The sequence below is a fragment of the Alternaria triticimaculans genome (assembly GCF_023758025.1).
Source record: "Alternaria triticimaculans strain BMP 0046 chromosome Unknown scaffold_13, whole genome shotgun sequence".
In the NCBI taxonomy this organism is placed as follows: Eukaryota; Fungi; Ascomycota; class Dothideomycetes; order Pleosporales; family Pleosporaceae; genus Alternaria; species Alternaria triticimaculans.
Window position 1 is genome coordinate 904,000 of NW_026055970.1, and position 21,430 is coordinate 925,429.

Here is a 21,430-nt window from a genome sequence, read left to right on the forward strand (position 1 = left end):
AGGATAAGGGGACTAGTCCCTTATCCTTAGCGCGTCTTTTGAGGTAGATCCCGGCTTTCAAGCTTCCGGAACGCTACTCATGGGCTCGAGTAAGTCAGGTTGCGCAACAGTTGTCAAAGACACGTCTTAGTTCTCGCGGGGGACTCGAAATTGGGGCGAGAATCTGTAGGCGGCAGGACACTGCGGAAGTCAACGGTGATTGTGCTCAGATTGCCGTCTCATCAGGGACTCGCCTCATCCTGCTGGCCATCTGCGAGGTGGTGAGGCTCACGATGCATCTGTCTTGCCTCATCCAGTCTTCTGTGACCCTAGGCTTGCGTTGTATGGATGACTCCCCTGACGATCTGCACCTTCCATGACTTACATTCCAAGACGTCGATCTTGCGTTTTCGGAACATATGGTTCAGCGTCATCGGCAAGTTCTGTCTAGCGCGTCAAGGGCAGCCCAAAGCGGACGCGATGATCGACGCGGCTAACGGAACGAGGGAGATCAGCTCCACTCTTGATTGTCGTTCGAGCTGTAACGGCAGGTATCTCGATGGCCGGCAATACAGCTCGCCGATATCCCACTTTACAGCTTTCCGGTCATCGATGCGAGTGCATTTCCATGTCGTCCCAAGATAGCGGTAATGAACACTTGCCGTTTCGCCTCGTTGTTGGCAAAATCTTGCCGCTTTGCGCCGGTCTCCCATCTCCTTCGTCGATGATCGTCAGCTATCCAAGCTCAGCCAGCGCAGGTACCTTACTGTCCAACATGAACACCTGATCATCAACAAACACTCCAAAACACCGGGTCAGGGGAGAAATGAGCTATCTTGCGCGGAATCCATGCTCCCGGGAGCTGCGCAACCAGGTCACATACTGCTCGCCCTGCATTACCTTTCCTTGGGCCTTCTCTTGGGTCACTGCGACCCCTTAACAAATCATTAAAGTTGCGGAGTTTGCCATGATGAAGCTGAGGCTGCAGGTGTAAGTGTGTGATGAAACGATCCAGGCGTGGTTCTCGACGCAGGGCGGTCAATGCGTTCACGTGCCCACCTGTCCGCACCTTTCTCCGAAACTCTTGTCACTCACCGGCATGAGAAAGGGAAACTCAATCTTCACAGAAAAACATGGCAAGGAATGGATCAGGGATTCAACTTGCCGCAACTTTACGGGAGATGATCCCGCATATTCTATTGTTTTTCGTATCGGAACTTTATGCCGTGCCTGTCTTTGGTTTTTATCATTGATCAGGGACCAAATGTACCAGGATGTCAACAGCCTTGTCAAACTCAGATAACAGCTCATTATACAGCCCTTGTCTTTAGATGGCCTTCCCTTCTTCCTCACTGGTTCCGTATTTTCTCCATGTTTGACACAATACAACCTTCTTCGCCACTTTGCAGAGCAGTTGTCCTTTCGTGGCATCCAGGCTCGTGTGGAGAAAGAGCACGACTATCCCTCTTCAATACCGCCCTGGCTTCAGTCCCGCCAAGACCGCGGTCAGCTTTTACTGACGCTGCTAGGTCAGTAAGGGCTGGCACTATGAGCTGATCAAGGAGACATTGCACCTCTTGCTGCTTACCAGATACCTTCACTACTCGGAACATTCGAGCACCTATGCCATGATGCCATACCGTAAAGATGATGAACCTTGCAGTGTAGCTGCTTTGAGGACACCAGTCAAAATTTCGTAGACTGAAGTTTGAGGAGAATCGGTTTTTTTCGAGCATGGTGACACTAGAGTCATTACCGGTGTTGATGCATTGAGCGAGGAGTTTCTACACAGGGCTCGGGTTAGACGTGGACAAAGTCATGTGCGATGCTTTTGAGGATTCGAAGAGCTTGCTCTGGGCCATGATGAAGGAGTCGCTTGATACAGTGTTGTCAGAACCTGGAAGACAGAGCGCTGAATAAGAGGCTATGCAGCCGACGGAAGATCAAGCTCAAGACGTTGTAGCGATGACAGCCTGTATGAAGGAGGATGCTGAAGATCGAATAGCTATATCGATAACATTGTGTCGAATATACAAATATCGCCCGCCCGAACTCCGGATGTGACTTTTACCCCAGCTGTAGCCATCAGAATATACATACAGATGCAAACATGAGAGACATTCAAACGTGAAGATTACTCAGAGTCGGTAACGCAGCCCTGGCTAGCATCCTTGACAAATCGCGCGTACTTGAAAAGCGTACCCTTCTGGTACTTCAAGGCGGGCGCGGTCCACTTCTTCCGCCTCTCGGCTAGTTCTTGCTCACTGACGCCAATGTTTAGCTCGTTGGACTCGGAGTCAATGGTGATCTCATCGCCATCCTGAACCAAGCCAATGGGGCCACCTTCCTGCGCCTCGGGCACGATGTGACCGATCAAGAAGCCGTGACTACCACCACTGAAGCGGCCGTCTGTGATGAGTGCAACATCCTTGCCGAGACCAGCGCCCATGATGGCGGAGCTAGGCTTCAGCATCTCAGGCATACCGGGGCCGCCCTTGGGACCTTCGTAGCGGATGACAACGACGGTCTTCTCGCCCTTCTTGATCTCACCACGCTCGAGAGCAGTGATGAAGTCATCCTCAGCATCGTAGCACTTGGCCTTGCCGGTAAATTGGGTGCCCTCCTTGCCAGTGATCTTGCCTACGGAGCCTCCGGGGGCAAGGGATCCTCTCAAGATTTGCAAGTGACCAGAGGACTTTAGAGGCTCGCTGAGCGGTCGAATGATCTTCTGCTCGGCGGGGAAATCTCTGACGTTCTCCAAGTTCTCTTTGAGTGTCTTACCAGTCACAGTCATTTGGCTACCATCGAGAAGTCCTTCCTTAAGCAGGAACTTGAGAAGCGACGGGGTGCCACCGATATCGTGAACGTCGGCCATGACGTACTTTCCGGAAGGCTTCAAATCCGCCAACAATGGAATGCGGTCGCTCACGCTCTGGAAGTCGTCAATGGTAAGCTTGAGACCAACAGAGTCAGCGATCGCGATCAAGTGAAGAACAGCGTTGGTTGAGCCACCAGTGATGCTGATGACGACCATGGCGTTCTCAAATGCTTCGCGGGTGAGAATGTCGCTCGGGCGGATGTCCTCCTGGAGCAATTTCTTGATGGCGCCACCCGCTGCCAGACACTCCAGCATCTTCGCCTTGGAGTTCGCCGGGTTCGACGAAGAGCCAGGCAGCGACATGCCCATTGTCTCGATTGCGGTAGCCATTGTGTTTGCTGTGTACATTCCTCCGCAAGCACCCTGCCCGTTGCAGGCGTGCCTGATGATGTCGAACCGCTGGTCTTCGGTGATTTCGCCCGTGATGAATTGGCCGTATGCTTGGAAAGCGGAAACGATGTCGATCTGCTGGTTCTCGAGAGTCTTTGCGCAACCGGGCTGGATGGTACCGCCGTAAACCATGAGGGAAGGCCTGTTCACACGTCCCATGGCCATGATGACACCGGGCATGTTCTTGTCGCAGCCGGGGATGGAGATGTTCGCATCGTACCACTGGCCACCCATGACTGTCTCGATGGAGTCTGCGATGATCTCGCGCGACTGCAGCGAGTAGCGCATGCCCTTTGTGCCCATGGAGATGCCGTCGCTAACGCCGATGGTGTTGAACTGCATGCCCAGCAGTCCCGCCCGCTCGACGCCCTCCTTGACCTTGTGGTTCAGGTCCATCAGGTGCATGTTGCACGGGTTGCCCGAGTACCAGACGGACGAGATGCCGACCTGGGCCTTGTTCATGTCCGTCTCGCTCATGCCGGTGGCGTACAGCATAGCCTGCGAGGCGCCCTGCGACTTGGGCTGGGTGATGTGCTTGCTGACCGAATTGAGCTCATTGTCGGCTTTGGCGGTGCGGATGGCGGAGCTGGAAAGCGCACGTCTGCAAGCAATTAGACTGGCGGGTCGGACGTGTGGTGGACTTGGGGACATACGCTGCGTGCCATTGCGGCCGCGGGGAGCACCTTGCGCGCGCGAGAGCACCTCCAAAGCGTGCGAGAGACATGGTGGCGGGCTGGCTGCTCCTTCCGTGGCGGCTGGCTGTTCCTGATAATTTATCGATGCGAGCTCGGAGGCCGCGGGGACGGACGCTTCTCCGACTCCAGGGCGTTGCATCATCTCGTTGCTCATTGGTCACTCTCTTCTCCCCACAACAGCGGCCACCTCTTCACCCCCGCCATTGTGATTTCTATCAATGACTCCGTTTAAGCCTTCTTAGCTCTTGGCCTTGCATGGCGAGACGATCGTTCCTGATCCAGCCGTCGCAACGTCTACCTCAACTGGCAATCGAAGGTGCATTCATGTCGGCGCACGATGAATCATTTGCGACTACCCATTCACTCGTCAGAAATCTGGTATCTATTTGCTCGTCTATTGATGTAGAGACACGATCACCCGAGTGAATAATGGTGAATACGTATTGTTCAACGATGTCCTATTGTCACAGTCTGTAGCCCGTCACATCGCTCAAGCTAACATCATGGACATTCAAGTCTCAGTCGTACCTACTATATGGATTTCCTATGGCAGTCTCCTCTTCTGTTTCTATACAATATACTGTCCGAATCCGCTTTGATAATACTTGCATCACGAAATGAGGCTTTTCCTTCTTTACTGTCTCTTATTTCCTTGCCTTGCGCAGGCCGCGAGTCAGGTCTATACAGGCTTCAACTACGGTGCTTTCTGGGGTCTGGAAGAAAATGCCAAACTGAAAGCAGACTTTCTCGATGGCTTCAACCTGGCCCAAAACCTGACTACCGACATACCCTTCGATAGTGCCCGCCTGTTTACTTGCAGAGCAGCGAAAACCCTCGACGAGCCGACCGAAGCTTTCGATGCCGCTGTTGCCTCCAAAACCAACCTGCTATTGGGTTTCTGGATAACGCCAGCGCAGAAGGGCGGTTCACCTGATGAGAACGTCAAAAACGAGATGGCCGCACTGGAGAAAGGGTTTAAGAAGCACGGCCAAGCTCTTTCCGATCTTATCATTGGACTCTCTGTGGGCAACGAGGATGTATACCGTGCCGAGGCGACTCAAGAAGTTGGTGTTACCGCAACGGTTGTTGGGCAGACGATAGCCAAGGTGAAGGAAAGCATCGCTTCCTCGTCGTTCGCCCAGTACATGAAGGACAAACCAATCGGCCACGTCGATACCGCGCAATATGCCGTGGTGGATAACGCAGACTTCATCGGCATGACTGCATACCCATACTGGAACAAAGACAGTATCGGAACAGCGAGTACAAGCTTTCAAGGCTCCCTCGAGGGAGTCAAGCAGCGCGCAGGTAACAGACCGGTTTGGATCGCGGAAATGGGCTGGCCTTTTACCGATTCCGAGCAACACGGCGCTGCAGTTGCCGGTATAGACGAGCTCCAGAAGTTCTGGAGCGAGGTTGGCTGTGCTGTGTTTGGGAAGTACACTACTTTCTGGTTCGAGTTACTCAAAGACACTACATCGGATCAGAAGGCCGATTGGAGTGTCATTGATCCAAGCTCTCGACAGTCAAGAATCAAGAACATGAGCTGCGGAAACCCTCAGCCTAAGCCACCCGCTGAAGCTCCAGCTAGCTCAGCAGCGTCATCTACGTCTATTGCAACATCACCTTCAGAGACACTCAGCTCTGGGTCGCCAATCATTCCGAGTGCCATGCCTACGTCATCACCTGCTGTATCGTCGACAATCGAATCAAATAAAGTACACGTAACGGTGACCGGCACGACTTCTGTGACTCCGCAGCCTATCACACCATCGGTAGTAGCTCCCGGCGGTCCATCGCTCGTGACTGTAATAGTTACCTTGACGAGCATCACCACTGTAACAGCACAGCCTTCAATGACCACAATAGCGAGCGCGAACCGATCAACAGCCCAAAATGATGCCGTCAGCTTCCTCGGTATGTCTTAATCCAACGCAAATCTTTCCAAAGCTAAACTTTCCCAGCACAAGACCAGCCAGCAACAGGCCGCAGCACCGTCACCGTGAAGACCACAGCAACAACTGTCGTCTTTGCCAAAACCACAGCGATTGCTGCTCTGAATAACATACCCGCCGACGTCAACTGGTGCATCACAGTTGCTGACATAAACCGAGATGGAAGTCCTATACCCGTCGCAGGTGGGCCTGCAGGGTCAGAGGGAGACTGCGTCCCCCCTCCAACCTTTCAAGGATACCCGTACGCAGCAGCAGGAGAAGTCGTGACACCACCAGGGATACCGAGTGGGACAGGCTGGTGCGTTGTCATGGCTGACATCGATAACAATGGTCGTTCTGTACCTGTCGATGCCGGGCCTGTTGGAGCAGACGGCGAGTGTACTGTTCCGCCCATGTACAGTGGACTGTCCGCGACAGCTACGTTGATTGACCACTTCAAGACATCTGAACCGGCGAAGGTCTCTCTGAAGCCTACCTCTTTGACAGTAGAGTTCTCCTTACTCTCAAGCAACAATGTACCAGCTACTTCCGGTACTCCATCACCCAGTAAGTCACTCGATCAACTTGATGTCTTGACCCTTTCTGACCACATACATAGCTTCCGCAGTGAATTCAGAATATGAACGTCGCCGGCGTCGATCTGTAGTATCGTCCACAACAGATACCACAGCATCCACCTCAGTATCTGCTACAATTACAGAATCAGCATCGCCTCTACCAACTCCTACCCATTCCATCACTTCAGTCAGCCTACCCCCGGGCCCATCCGGCGCAACACTCTCAGAGTTCAATTGGCCTACGCCGACGGCTCGAGTAGAAGCCAGGATGAGCATCGAAGGTAGAGATGAGGTGTTGCTCACGCGACGTGGCTGGAACTCCTTTTGGGGGAATTTCGGTTCTGGGTTCAAGAAAATTGGAAACAAGATCAAGAATGCATTCCACCACTGATGTCGTTTGTCTTTTATCATACATTATGGAAGATTGTTCAAAGCTGTTATAAGAGGCGTGCAAGATATTGGATAATTTCTAGTGTACTTCATACCATGTCTCAAGTAGCTTAGAATACAATAGTAATACGTCGAATGCGCCGCCCACGAGATTTTTTTATAAGGCGCACATTAGTACATCATTAATTGAATCAAGACAGGGAAAGTCGCATCACGATTGCCCTTGCCATCGCCTTCGGGACAACACTTGGGTGTCTTGCTAGGGTGCAGCTCGCAATCACAGAGGAAGAAACACAAAACTCTCGAAGTGAAATAGTCATTCATCAACCGTCGTATTGACGGCAGGTTTGTTTGTTTGTTCATTCATGTGATATCTCATCTCTCGTGCCAGCTAACATAAGTTTTCCGTAACCGTAAAGAACCCGAGATAGTCCACCATATTACACCTGACAGACTCCGAATTCGCACTTTTGCGGATAACCCGATAACCTAAAACGACTAAGATGCTGAAGGCGCTTGCCCATATCTTTCTATCAAGGTAAATGGTAGATGTCGATGGGCCAGAAACTTCGATACACAAATCCACAGCGCAATGCCATGTCTGACGCGACTTGCCGAGGATGACGCGCGTCTAAGCAGCAGCCGCTACCTAGGCGGCGGGAGTAGAGGTGGCAGCGGGGGTAGAGGTGGCGGGAGGGTTCTCAACGACCTTGTCGGTCTCGTTGGCGGCAGCGGTCTCGGTGAGGGAAGCCTCGCCATCGGCGGCCGCGTCGGGAGCGTCGTCCTCCTTACCGGGGGAGTCGATCGCGACCTTAACTGCGATCTCACGACCCTCGATTTCCTTGCCGTTCATCTCGGAGCAAGCCTTTTGCTGGAGCTCCTCAGAGCCGAGGGTAACGAAACCGAAACCACGGCCCTTGCGGGGCTCACCGCGGGCCTGGAGCTTCTTGACCATGAAGCGGGGGATGGGGCGGAGGGCGATCTTGGCCTGGGTGGGGGAGTAGTCCTTGAAGATCTCAAGAAGCTGATTCACCAGTTAGCACGTGCTGTAAAAAAGGGATGTGCAAACTTACCCTGTCCTCCTTCAGGTCGTACGGCAGGTTCGCAACCATGACCTTTGTCTTGGAGGGAACACCGTCCTCGGGAGGACCGCGCTGCTTGCGTTCACGGGGCCCCTGGGGAGCAGACTTGTCGGCGCCCTTCTTTGCGGTAAGCGCTTCGTTCGTAGTTTCGGTTAGGGGAGCAACTTGGCCGGGTACATTTGTAGGGGTGGAGTCGGAAGGAGCCTCGTTGGAGAGCTCGACCTGCTCGGCGCCTTCAGCATCGGCCTGGTACAGAACTTGATTAGCTTGTGAAGACAGGCGGTGGGGTGCGGAGGTACTTACAGCGCGTCCGCCGCGTCCAGCACGGCCGCCACGGCCACGTCCGCGACCGCGTCCACGGGTGGAAGTACGGCGACGGGCCTCGCCAGTGTTGCCCTCGGCTCCGCTGCCGGCGCCCTCAGCGTGGGCCTCGGGAGTGCGGGCAAGCTGGATGGAGACCTTGCGGTCGAGGATGGCCTTGCCGTTGAGCTCGGCGATGGCACGCTCAGCCTCGGACGGGGTCGAGAGGGCAACGAAGGCGTAGCCGACGGGGCGCGAGGTGCGTGGGTTGGTGGGGATGGTCGTGGACTCGCTGCACCACGTGTTAGCTTGGACGAGTTGCGTCATGCGGAGAAACAGGGTCCACCTACACCAGGTAGTCCTTGAAGAATTCCTTCAACTCCCCCTCGGTGGTCGCGTACGCGAGGTTTCCAATGTAAAGTCGCCTGCCCTCAGCGGCGCTCGCACGCACAGCCTCGTCCTCGGCTGCGGTGGGCTGTTGAGCGCCAGTGCTCTCCGTGGCGGTGGGAGCGTTGTTGTCGTTGAGGGAGGTGGTGGCCATCTGGGCGGTGACACTGTCGACAGGTGCGGACATGATTGCTGAAGTTTGGGTGGTTGACGAACACGAGTGATAGACCGGGCGTGTAAGAGGTTGACGAAACTTGGAGTCCTAGTAGACCGGTAAAGGTAACCTTGAACAGTAGTGGTGGTTGGTGGGTGATGGGATTGCCGAACCGCCTGCTGGTGGAACTGTTGACGAGGGGGGTGTGGAGTGGGTAGCTACGAGCCCGGGGAAGGTTGAGAGAGGATTGGGTTGATGGGGTGCGTGGTTGGTCTCTGTTGTTGACTTGATGGGGGAGAGAGAGGGCAGGCCTCGACCAGGCAGATTATTTTGAAGAGCGCAGCCATGGGGCTTGGCCGCATCCGGTAACGGAAGCGGCCCCTGCGCACAGTCGAGGGCCCACTTGCCTGAGAGCAGCGACCAGGAGTGCATGGATAGGGGAAACGGCGACTAGGCGGCCGCTGAGCGCATGGACGGGTTCGCCCCAGCACAAGCAGCGAGGACAGTCACTCTCTCTCACCCATTGCACGCACATGTGTGCATGCTCTGGTGCGACTGCAGTGCCTGCACGCGACGCCCACCACTGCTTAGCTAAGCGCGACGCCACAGCTCGCCCTAGCGCCACAGTCGACCTCGACCTTGGCTGCATGGCGCTCCAGCTTCACCTCCGCCCCACCGCCCACTGCCGCTAGAAGCATGAAAAAGACCCGCCTGCCGTTGACGTGTCCGCTAGTGCACCGCTTCTTCATGCACTGGATCCGGGGGCCCTGCCATTCAATTTTCCCATCCTCGAGTCCTGTCCCGGCTAGCCTGCCTCACCGCAATCTGATTGCTGATTTACCGCCATGGCAGGTGCACTGCAAGCGCGCCGCGCACTGGTCGTCTACGGCTCGGAAACAGGGAACGCGCAGGATGTGGCTGAGGAGATGGGAAGGGTCGCTGAGCGACTGAGATTCCACACGGAAGTCGCTGAGCTCAACGCCATCACTCTTGTATGTCAGTGGCGGTGTCGCGTGCAAGGAGCGATGGTTGACTGTCGGTAGAGACAACTGCTGCAACACGATGTCGTTCTCATCGCCATTTCCACTACGGGCCAGGGTGACCTGCCACCCAATAGCCAGAAGTTTTGGAAAGCCATCCGAAGTGCTCGGCTGCGACCAGGATGCCTGCAACAGATGAGATTTGCATCCTTTGGTCTTGGTGATACTTCCTATCCAAAGTACAACTGGGCGCATCGCAAGCTCTACAATCGGCTCATCCAACTAGGAGCGCAGCCAGTCTGCGATCGCGGAGAGTCGGACGAGCAACATCCAGAGGGGTATGTCAACACGATTATCGCGACTGCAGATTCTCTTTCCATTTCCTGATGCATCGTCTCATGTTGCCTGTCAAACTGCGTATGCAGCAAAACTTGTGCCATCATTGCAATTACAGCGCATGTCTGACTATTCCAAAGTATCGACGGATCTTTCCTCCCATGGTCGACGAAACTGCGCCAACATCTCCTTGACTCTTACCCTCTCGCTGATGGTGTCGAGCCGATACCAGACGATGTTCTACTAGACCCGAAATGGCTGCTTGCGCCTGCCGTCGATGATACAACATCTTCATCGAACACCAATAATGTACCTGTATCGAATGGCGATGCGACGGATGTTCCCCCATTAGATCTCCTGAAGATAGGTGGCGGACTGACTGCGAAGATCGCAAGCAATGAGAGAGTCACTCCAACAAATCATTGGCAGGATGTACGGCATATCAAGTTCGAGATACCAGAGACACATCCCTACGGTCCAGGCGATGTACTCACAATATACCCCAAGAACTTCCCGTCGGATGTATCGCAGTTCATTGAGTGTATGGGCTGGACTTCCGAGGCTGATATACCACTTCGCTTCGTACCTTCGTCGCCTTCAACGCCCCCAGACACCACCCTGCCGGTCCGAAATCTGGAGCCAGGTAGTCTAATAACCCTACGGCAGCTATTGACTAACCATCTCGACATCATCGCCATACCACGGAGGTCGTTTTTCGCCCAGCTCGCGCACTACACGAACGACGAGTTTCACAAGGCAAGATTACTTGAGTTTACCGACCCCCAGTATCTTGACGAGCTCTACGACTACACTACACGCCCGCGCCGCAGCATATTAGAGGTATTACAGGAGTTTGAGTCTGTCAAAATACCCTGGCAGCGCGTTTGCAGCATCATCCCTGCATTGCGTGGTCGCCAGTTCAGCATCGCAAGCGCAATGAATCCTGACGCAGAGGCGGAGAATAGCACAAAGATTGAGCTCTTGATCGCGATTGTAAAGTACAAGACTGTCATTAAAAGAATCAGGCAGGGTGTTGCTACGCGATATATTGCTTCACTCACTCCAGGACAGGAGATCACAGTCACTCTTTCGCGAGGCGGACTGGGTGTAGGAAGAGAGGAAATTGATAGACCGGTCGTGATGATTGGACCAGGCACAGGTGTAGCTCCCATGCGTTCTCTGATATACCAACGTATACTATGGCGCGAGGAGCATAAGAAGCTACAAAACGGCCACGCGCAGCAAGATGAAGGGAGTATAAAGGATCTTCTCTTTTTCGGCTGTCGTAACGCTGAATCAGACTACTTCTTCAAGGACGAGTGGGCGCAGCTTCAATCCTCTGGTGTGCCCCTAGAAGTTTTCGCGGCGTTCTCCCGAGACCAGGTCAGTGCCCAGCTCCACCCTGTTCAAGTCTACGCTAACGATATGACAGCGTCAAAAGGTTTACGTCCAAGATCTCATTCGGCAGCAATCCTCCCTCGTTTTCTCCCACCTCTTCCATAAATCCGGCATCCTATACATTTGCGGGTCATCGGGCAAGATGCCCCAGGCAGTGCGCGAAGCGCTCATCGAAGCTTTTCAAGAACATGGGAATATGGACAGGGAGGGCGCAGAGGATTATCTCGTGAGTATGGAAAAGAGTGGTAGATATCGCCAAGAGACGTGGTAGACATGTGGATGACGTTATACATATATTTTCGATCTCCTGCTCTCCAATTAGCCTATCACTCAATCTATGGCCCGTATCTCGAATATGCCAAGTGTCGATCTTATTTCAATGAAGCGCTAATCGTACTGGCGAAATTGGACGCATCGCCAGTTGACTTATGAGTGACGATGCAGCAGATTACATCTTCAGGCATGGTAGGCTTATGCGGGGCGAACGCTTACGGTGCCACAAGCATTCTGCGTGGCGAGATTACGACACATCATTCGTACTATATGCCGGTGAGACATCGATATTATGGGCATTGCGGTCACCGATCGGATTTAAAACAGGTCGACCTTGGCGAAAAAGAGATGCGAAGTGTTGACAGAAACATCGGCGAGGTTAGTCAAGCTACCTAGATGAATATTTGTTTTGAGCTGGCGATTCCGGCTCTATCACCTCTCTACTCATAGATATAGCAAAAAGGCCCAGCAAGCGTACTGGAAGCCTCTCTTATCGTCATGTTAGGAAAGCCCAAATAGTCGCCGAATGTCATAACATCATCCAACGTCGCATTCCTCGTCGGCGGGGTGTTCAGAAACGTAAGCGTTCCAGCAATAGTAAACCGCCTATCTTCCAAATTCTGGTTCTGCCAGATCCACCAAGTCCGGTCAATCTGGGCGTGATGATGCCAGAAGTATGGGTCAGACGGGGAGTTGTAGAAGTCTGAGCCCGCGTCACCGGCGATTGTCTGATGGCCACCAAGGTGAACGCGAAGTTTTCCAGGAGAAGGGTTTTGGAGCGTGTCTTGGAAAGCGGAGATGTTGGCGCTGGCTGTGATTAGGTCGGCGACATCAGCGTCGGTGGTTTCCGAGGATGAGCGTGTATTGATGTCGCGCCTGATGCATCTAGGGTTGTAGCCTAGACCATTTGGAGATGGGTTTGGCGGTACGGTGCTGTCGAGAGAGGATACTGGTCCGATATGCATCTTCCAGCTAGATTGCCGTCAGTATTGCGGACATGATTAAGGCATCTGATGAACGACGACCTACTCTTTGAAGGGCCCAGAGGCAACACAACCACCTCCATTGCCGGGTGGAACTTCCACGAAGCATCGGTTTGGGTTAGGTACACAGCTGCCATTACGACCGGGAACATATACCCCATCTCCAGAGATACTCGTGTCGCTTCCATCGAGGAGAGGGGATGCGGCGGGGTTATCAGCCCACAACGCCCAGTTGTAATATGGAAGATAACCCTTGTATCCGCACTCATTACGCAGAGTCTGCTCCCATGCCCACATAAAGTAGCGGTGCCACGACAAGAAGTTGCCCTTGTCGATGTTAGTTATTCTGATGAGGCGTCTTAGGGGTTGACGAAGAATACGTTTCCGTGCGTGTACTGTGTCAGCAGGATATGGGTGACCACAAAGTCATCGTAACGACTTATCGCACCAGAGGCAACAGCAGCTGGAGTTCTCGCCTTCGTCTTTCCCATACAGTGAACAGCTTCGATGTAGTTCAGCTTCTCCGCACGCTTCAGCATAGACCTGTGGGGTATGAGTGACATCCTTCCTGTTGTTTGCATGAGCATACCATTCACGGCGCCGAGCGGCTGTACTTGAGGTACAGTTCCTGGTGTAGCTATCGGGGTGTTTGGCCGCATCAAGCCATAGTTGATCAAGCCCGTGTTTGGCTAACGCATCGGTCTGAGGAGCTTGTGCTACGGTGCTTCCGACGGAGAGCAGAAAAGCAAACATAAACCTCATGGCGAGGTAAAAGCTTGGTTGAAACTTAAGTCAGTACCTCGTAGACGGCAATTGCGAGATGCCATGACTCTTTATACTTAGCATGCGGTTACACCAGAACATGCGAGCCCGGCATAAGTGCACTTGTTCATGCGGGCGCATAGTTAGTGTAGAACACGCTTGCAGTCACAGGCTTTCATTATTAATATCGCATATCCAGATTCTATCAGGGTTGTTCGGACCAGCATTTGATGAGTAGTTTGCATGCCAGAGGCTTCCAGCTTGCGTATGCATGCATCTGATGGTGGCGAAGGACCACACGTTATAGGAAGGTGCGGGAACTGTACAACAAATGCGTTGAGACAAAGATGGTGCGAAACGGGCTGTACTTGTGAGCGAAAATTTCGTGAGGTTCTGCCCGTCTGGAGGATCCTGCCGATGAAAGAGTCTGTATGGGCGGGTGATAGATGTTGTTCATCCAAAGATCCGGGCAATGAAGTGCATCGGGCTCCGGCATTGAGAGCTTACCTAGGTACGGTAAGATGCTGCAAAGGTAATAGTTTGTACGACATGGGCGTATGTACGCCTTGCTTGGCACTGAGATCGATGCGTAAAGTCGCCATGTGGCGCGTCTCCGGGAAATGAAGGGTCCCGAGGTCGCCCTGGTGATGTCGAAGCTGGCCACCATCTACGTGTGCGTGTATGTTTCCAGTGCTTTTGAAGAGCTCGCCAGGAGGCGGCCAGCTGCTTACCAGTGCGTTGTGAAGGAGCATTGAAGCTTTGAATGCCTAGATAGCGTGACCTCGGGGCCCCTGCAGATCAAGCCGCTGTCCGCGGAACCGGAGGGGAGGCGGCTCGTGCGCGCCATCTCAGCGCCACCATCCCGCTGTCATCTACCTAGGTACCTCCCATCGTCTTAGCAGCGATTTCGCATGCATACTACGCTGGCGGTAACATGCAAACCTGTCTAGACCTTCGCCCAACGGATCTGCCATACATATCGCAACGATGGACCTTCCTGCACTAGCACCGCGCCTGAATTTGGGCGCACCTGCACTTCCCGACGAATTGATCCTTCTCATCCTAGATGAGCTGGATGCAGATGATTACTTGACATTACGCGCTCTGAATGCGACGAGTTGGCGATTTCATCGCCTCACACTAGACCGGCTATATCGAAGATTTCCAGGTTGCGCCCCGGAGCAATTCCTGCGTACCATAACGCTGTCTCATTCAGCCCACTGTCATGAACTCACAAACTATGTCAAAGAGGTGGTGTGGTATCAGGATTATTGGAGCCGACCATGCAGACGCCGATGTCTGCCTTTAGGCGACAGGCATGCCGTTGCCAACAAACTCAGAAGCTCTGGGGCCATCTTGGACACCACGGATATCTCTACCGACCTACCAACCCGCTTCATAGGTTTTGCTTCTGATCACGAAGTGCATTGGTGGTACCTGGAGTTCTTTTTGTTCTTCACGCCTAAAGTTGAAAAGATCACCGTACACGATGTATGGCAGTGGGACGACCACTCTTACTGGTTCAAGACTTTGGCTGCCAATCCAGCTCACTTCGGGAATATTCGATCAATCACTCTGCTGGGTCCTCTACGTCTAAAAAGTATTGTACCCCTTCTGACTTTGCCCTCCATACAAACCTTGGAGCTTACTCAGGCCGTCGATATGCGTCGAGAGCCTGGCAGGACTTTCCCCTGGGACGATGACGGCGAAGCCCACGTTGATCGGTGGCTGGCTAACGGCTCATCTCTCGAACGCTTGGTTATAAGAGAATCAGACTTTCACTTCCCTTCGGTAATGATCATTCTCGAAAAGCTTAACAAACTCAAGACTTTTACCTACGAGCACGTCACCCATGAAATGAAATGGCGTCCTGGGATACCGCCAGCTATTTTCTCATGGATCGGAAATATCGGATGGGGTCCAAATATCTTTCTCGAGAACCTACGTCTACGAGTGGATTCGGTGGTGACGGAAACGGAGCTGTCATCGCTATGTTATCATGTTACCGGACCTACACTCCCGAGACTCCGTACTCTGGATATTGGTCCTTGCAATATTGAAACATTCAGTCAATCGGAGTCCCCACACCCTGAAGACCTACATCCTATAGCGAGAAAGATTGTCAAAACCTTTCCAGACACTCTCGAACTTCTGCGGCTTCAGTGGACTTATGAGCTAGGCCAAGAATCCAAGCTACAATTCCTCATCGGCATCTTGTCACATTTGGTCGAAGCCGCTGCTTCTTCGGCGTCCAGATTGAAACAGATCTATATCACCTGGCCTGCACTGGCAGGCTGGTTTCCCCTCCCGGACGAGCTTAAGGTTCTGAAGCGGGTATATGAACGTTCAGGAATGCAATTCGATGTAGTCTACGAAGATATCGAGGGACAGGAGCCGCTGGCTATCAAAGAAGATGTAGAGTCTGATTGGCTCTGGGTACACAAAACAGACGCTTTTGCGGCTCATTGCTTTTAGAAAGTCCAACCCACAACCGCATGAAGCTGGGCAAAATTGCATTCTTGTACGACTGCTGCAGGCGGCTAGGATACTTCTAAGAGCTTTGTGGGGTTTGAGTCGCTTGTATATCGGTGTAATGTTAGCAGATGATTCGCCATTATTGTCAACACGTGCTTGACCGGTCTAACTGCCGCTAAGGATTAGCGTCCCAACGCGGGGAAGCTCGTGTGCCATGCCACCATATCTAAAGACCACCTTACTTTTAAATTTGAGTGAAATACCTCTTGCATGATGCATCTCAAGTCTAAGCCGCTTGTATGACCCATCTGCGGCAGTGTCGTTCGCGCATGCTACCCTCCAGCCACCATGTCGATCACTGTACCATCTTTGTGTCCCTTCGATGCTCTGCCCAACGAAATGGTTATGAGCATCATCGAGCGCATTCCAAATGAGAACGCTAAGGACATATGTCACCTTAGTCTGAGCAGCCGGCGGATGTATACGCTTTCGCTCGATCATTTATACGGAAACCTTTTCGTACGACGTCCTTGGCCACTACTACGTACGCTATGTGCAAATCCAGAGCTTGGAAATCGAGTCCGAAACCTCACATGGAAGCACGGTTTCGACGATCACGACGATACTGAGGAGAACCGAGCTGTTTTCCTTATATGCATTAGGATTATGGGGCTACCAGAGAAGGACAGATTAATGTCTAATGCTAGTGGCACACGACGCGATGACGAATTTCTCGAAATACTTCTCATGTTCACCCCGAATGTCGATACACTTGTCGTCGCAGACAAAGCCTTCTGGCCAGATGACAAATACTGGTTCACGACTATAGCGAACCATTCGGATCGTTTCATACACCTAAGGAGCATCAACATACACGGTCCGCTGTCGTTAGAAGCCATTGCATACATTTTCCTCCTTCCTTCACTCCACGATTTTACCGCTTCGGACTTAGTGCTCCTCGATCAGAACAACAAACGCCCGGCTTGGGACCAAGACATTCCGATTCAGACTGTGCTAGATCCCGCATCTTCTCAAGTCCAGGAAATCACGCTGAAACGATCCGTTGTGGAGGTGCCGACGCTGAGATACTTCACCGAAGCTTGCAGGAATTTGAAGAGTTTCTCCTACGAACAAGACATCAATAATGGTAATAGCAGGACTATACGAACTCTGTGTAAGGCATACGCTGACTTCGCATCTTCTCCTTGGCAGATCAACGCGGCATATACTCTCCAAGCCTCTTGACCAAGTTTAGCGAGCTTGCGGGAGCGTTCATACACAATCGCGCCACGATTGAGCGTCTCTCCATCCGGGGCGACCAACAAATGCTTTGTCAGGGGCACGTGCTGCAGATAGCACGCCTGGCTTCGAATATGACAAGTCTTCGCTCGTTGGATATGGGTTTGATAACACACGACGACGAGCCGATTAATTGTACTTCCGATTTCGTTGCGAAACTAGTCCATCATCTTCCACCATCACTGGAAGAGGTGAGCTTTGAGATTGACTGGCAAGAACACTGGGGTTCAAAGGGGTGGGAGGGCCCGACAGAGATGCTGCGCCATCTCGCTGAGATGGCTTCTCCGAAGCTGTCTCTGAAGAGAGTTGCTGTAGTAGACTGGCCACCTTTCTTGGGTCACTTCCCGCCAGATTTCGCGAAGCTACACCAGTGCTTTGCCGATCGCAACATAGACTTCGTATCAATTCCCGCTCATATTGAGGGGCCGGATCCTCTGCAATTGCTGGACTACGTAGAGCCAGGATGGGTGTTTGTGCAGGTAGCGGATGCGGAGTACGCGTAATCTAATTTGTGTGCGCGACGCTGCGAAAACAAAGGCGCTTTAGCTTAGTCTTCATGTCCTGGTCGTGATTTCTGGTGATTGACGCGTGAAATTCGTTTGCAGGATTGGTGGGTGGTGAAGGGCTGAACGCGCTGGTGAGGGATTAGCGTGTTGGGCGCCCGATGACTCGCGTATAAGGCTGCGATGTACGTCATGTTCAACCTACAACGCGCCCCTCCGAATCTTCTGCTCACGATCGCATACCACCTACCACACTTGACCAACACTCTCGAAAATTTACAATGGCCCAAAAAGGAGACCATCTATTGCAGCGCCCTCTCTATGGTAAGATACCTGCTCCCCCAGTGCACACGGAACTAACATCCGCAGTGTTTGATCTTCCCGAAGAGCTATTAGCCACACTCACTCTCAAGGATCAGCCTGAGCAGCCATTAGAACAGATACCGATCCCAACACCTGTAGCGGCGAGCGACTCTCCTGATACCGCCGAAGACGAGAGCAGCAGCCCGGCAAAGGCCACATCGTGCAACCTCTGTGGGCTCAGCTTCGCATCCCTTGCAGACCAGCGCGCTCATGTCCGATCCGACCTCCATGGATACAACCTGAAGCAAAAGATAAAAGGCGCAAAGCCTGTAGGCGAGGCCGAGTTCGAGAAGCTCATCGGAGATCTGGACGAGAGCATATCAGGGTCTGAGTCATCGGAATCCGACGACGATGAAGATGAAGAAGGGGCGAAGGCAAAGGACTCGACATTAAGCGCACTTTTGAAGAAGCAGGCCAAGATTTCGGATCCGGAATTCGAGGATTTTGCCTCAAGGAAGAAGCAGAGAGGTTCTGGCAAGCCTCCGCTGATATGGTTCTCGTCACCCTCGATACCCGAAAATATGTCGCTGGGCGTCTATCGCGCGATCTTCTCGAATGCGGAGCAGGAGGACGAGTCACATATCCTGGATACTATACGCGCAAAACAGCTATCCCCAAAGCAGCCTCCCAAGATCAAGGCGAATGAGGGTGGTGTCCCACTACCAGGCACACACATTGGGCCGCATTTTTTTCTCTGTATGATAGGCGGTGGTCATTTCGCTGCAATGATAGTGGCGCTGGCACCAAAGACAGGGAAGAACCACACAGGATTCGATGAGCGTTCGGCAACTGTAATTGCGCATAAGACCTTCCACAGATACACTACACGACGGAAACAGGGAGGTTCGCAATCAGCGAACGATAACGCAAAGGGCAACGCACACTCGGCCGGTTCATCCATTCGTCGCTATAACGAGACCGCACTCGTTGCCGAAGTCCGCGAGCTACTCTCTAGCTGGAAAAGCATGATCGATAATGCAGAATTGATCTTTGTCCGCGCGACCGGCGCGACGAATAGGAGAACTCTGTTTGGTCCGTATGAAGGACAGGTTCTCCGTCACAATGACCCACGCAACCGAGGCTTTCCCTTCAGTACACGGCGAGCGACGCAGAAAGAGCTGATGCGTTCATTTGTTGAGCTTACTCGAGTAAAGCAGAGTACCATTGATGAAGCAGCGCTTGCTGCTCTTAATAATTCTCAGAAGGAAGCTGCGGCCACCGCACCCGCTCCAGCGAAACCCAAGCCCAAAAAGTTGACGAAGGAAGAAGAGGCAGCGACATTACACACGTCCCAGGTTATACCGATAATCAAGCGTTCTAAAGTTCCCGCGCTTCTAAACTACCTCAAGACGAATGAAGTTTCACCAAACTTCCAGTTTCTCCCGACCAACCATCACACACCGACACCACTACATCTTGCTGCAGCCCTGAATTCTGCTCCTATCATCCTCGCGCTCATCACGAAGGCCGGGGCCGATCCGACTGTGATGAACGATGAAGCGCGAACTCCTTTCACGCTGACTGGTGACCGTGCAGCTCGTGACGCATTTCGCGTCGCACGCTCAGAGCTCGGAGAGTCTGCCTGGGATTGGGAGAAGGCCGGTATACCTGCAGCCATCACCAAAGCCGAGGCCGACAAGCGAGACGCTCAAGAGAAGACCGAGAAGGCTGCTGAGAGTAAGGCTGAAGCTGATCGACGGAAGGCTGAGACCGAACGTGTGCGGAAAGAGAGTGAGGCCGAGGAAATCAGGAAAAAGGAGCAGAGGTTGGGGAAGGGCAAGTCGTTGGGTGCACTACCTGTCAAGACTGGAGCAGACTTGAGAGAGGAAGAGATGAGGGGGCTAACGCCCGAAGCAAGAGCTAGGATGGAAAGAGAACGGCGTGCTAGGGCTGCTGAAGAAAGACTGAAGCGGATGCAACGTTGAGATCGTTTCCAACAATGTCACCTGATCTTATGCCATTCGATGTCAGCACGAGAATAGTAGCATTTGACTGGGGAGGATCACGCGTAGAAAGCGTCCAAAGGGCTTCAGCAATGCGACAAGGACACTCCGCATGTGAGAGCGAGGAAGAAGGAAGACGTTCAACAAGGGTATTCTAATGAATAGCTTGGAAACAGCGGACCGTGCGGAGGGACAGAAGGGGGCAAATGATATCATGAGCAGTAGTGAAGGGAAACGAGAGACTCATGGCCCGAACACATGACGCTATCAGGGCCCATGGACTATTTCAGTCTTGATATGTATAGTTCTTCGGTAGCTGTAACAACACCTGCACCTGTACCCATCACCCATTCTTCACTATGTCAACCAGCGCTCAAGCCCTCCCTGGCGTACCAACGCCCCTCTACCTAGCCATACGCGTTATAACCGATGCAGCTTATCAGCCTGTAATCAATCTATGCGCTATCACCTACGCCGACGAGCCATCAGGATGGGAACGAGAAGATGACATCCAGCCCGAACCGCTCTTTGACCAAAACGGCAACCAAATACAAAGATACAAATGGATCTACGCCTCTGCTCTTTTCGCGCTAGCTCCCTACACTCGCCATATGAAGATCACCGTACGCTGCTGGGACGACCCTGACTCAGATATACGCGTAAATATCATCGCAGCTGATGAGCACAAACACCTCGCCGAAAAGATTGTGCAAGAAGACATCGACCACTTCATTGACACGGAAATACGTAAACCAGACGGCCAAAAGCCGCGCCTGGTACACGAGATGACCGGTGTGGCCTTCCGTGCAGCAATCGTAGATCCAGTGACTGGACGGAGGTTCGCTTGGTCTTTACTGGAGCTGAATACGTCTAACCACAGCGCTCATCCTGTGGGTAGGCGCACTCTGCAGGAAGAACAGGAGCTGGAGAGAGAGAGGCTACAGGACGTGGAGGAGGAGGAGTTCGGGCGTGTGGAGGAAGGCAAGAAGGAGAGACTGGAACTTCATGGCGGGTTGGACTTGGTCGAGGTAGACATGGGGCTGAAGGAAGAGGAGGTGCAGATAAAGGCGGAACCGAGGGTCAAAACTGAAAAAGTGAAGATGGAAGCGAAGATGAAGGAAGTCAAGATGGAGAAACGGGAGTAGGTGACGGGCGCGAGAGGAAGACACGATAATATGGTACCGAGATTGAAGTCTATGAGCGAGTGGTCTCAGATCTTAGGATGCTCATGCAAGAGCCAAGTAACCTACATGAACGAGTTTTACAAAATTACATTGTTGTCCAAATCACCATGTCCCAAGATCTATGGCTTCGATCTTAATGCCCAATGACGTCATCGCTCTTTGCA

The 21,430-nt window shown here is 52.8% G+C and overlaps 8 protein-coding genes across 8 annotated transcripts; 5 read left to right on the plus strand and 3 right to left on the minus strand.

Moving 5' to 3' along the window:
• Positions 1–2,113: 2,113 nt before the first annotated feature.
• Positions 2,114–3,971, minus strand: J4E78_008176 (uncharacterized protein; the record flags this gene model as incomplete). The annotated part of the gene is made up of 2 exons (XM_049368778.1): positions 2,114–3,848; positions 3,901–3,971. The coding sequence occupies 2 exons, from the start codon at positions 3,969–3,971 to the stop codon at positions 2,114–2,116; spliced, it is 1,806 nt and encodes a 601-aa protein (XP_049219743.1).
• Positions 3,972–4,488: 517 nt separating this feature from the next.
• On the plus strand, positions 4,489–6,164 carry J4E78_008177 (uncharacterized protein; the record flags this gene model as incomplete). Its single annotated transcript, XM_049368779.1, has 4 exons — positions 4,489–4,494; positions 4,608–5,859; positions 5,907–6,037; positions 6,081–6,164. 4 exons carry the CDS (start codon positions 4,489–4,491, stop codon positions 6,162–6,164), a joined length of 1,473 nt encoding a protein of 490 aa, XP_049219744.1.
• A 1,329-nt stretch (positions 6,165–7,493) lies between these two features.
• J4E78_008178 (uncharacterized protein) lies at positions 7,494–8,800 on the minus strand (the record flags this gene model as incomplete). The annotated part of the gene is made up of 4 exons (XM_049368780.1): positions 7,494–7,868; positions 7,918–8,172; positions 8,230–8,518; positions 8,577–8,800. 4 exons carry the CDS (start codon positions 8,798–8,800, stop codon positions 7,494–7,496), a joined length of 1,143 nt encoding a protein of 380 aa, XP_049219745.1.
• Positions 8,801–9,612: 812 nt separating this feature from the next.
• Positions 9,613–11,752, plus strand: J4E78_008179 (uncharacterized protein; the record flags this gene model as incomplete). The annotated part of the gene is made up of 4 exons (XM_049368781.1): positions 9,613–9,759; positions 9,811–10,085; positions 10,224–11,466; positions 11,516–11,752. 4 exons carry the CDS (start codon positions 9,613–9,615, stop codon positions 11,750–11,752), a joined length of 1,902 nt encoding a protein of 633 aa, XP_049219746.1.
• Positions 11,753–12,194: 442 nt separating this feature from the next.
• On the minus strand, positions 12,195–13,276 carry J4E78_008180 (uncharacterized protein; the record flags this gene model as incomplete). Its single annotated transcript, XM_049368782.1, has 3 exons — positions 12,195–12,726; positions 12,784–13,083; positions 13,134–13,276. 3 exons carry the CDS (start codon positions 13,274–13,276, stop codon positions 12,195–12,197), a joined length of 975 nt encoding a protein of 324 aa, XP_049219747.1.
• Positions 13,277–16,322: 3,046 nt separating this feature from the next.
• On the plus strand, positions 16,323–17,219 carry J4E78_008181 (uncharacterized protein; the record flags this gene model as incomplete). The annotated part of the gene is made up of 1 exon (XM_049368783.1): positions 16,323–17,219. One exon carries the CDS (start codon positions 16,323–16,325, stop codon positions 17,217–17,219), a length of 897 nt encoding a protein of 298 aa, XP_049219748.1.
• Positions 17,220–18,057: 838 nt separating this feature from the next.
• Positions 18,058–20,064, plus strand: J4E78_008182 (uncharacterized protein; the record flags this gene model as incomplete). Its single annotated transcript, XM_049368784.1, has 2 exons — positions 18,058–18,100; positions 18,146–20,064. The coding sequence occupies 2 exons, from the start codon at positions 18,058–18,060 to the stop codon at positions 20,062–20,064; spliced, it is 1,962 nt and encodes a 653-aa protein (XP_049219749.1).
• A 377-nt stretch (positions 20,065–20,441) lies between these two features.
• Positions 20,442–21,227, plus strand: J4E78_008183 (uncharacterized protein; the record flags this gene model as incomplete). The annotated part of the gene is made up of 1 exon (XM_049368785.1): positions 20,442–21,227. The coding sequence occupies one exon, from the start codon at positions 20,442–20,444 to the stop codon at positions 21,225–21,227; it is 786 nt and encodes a 261-aa protein (XP_049219750.1).
• Positions 21,228–21,430: the final 203 nt, after the last annotated feature.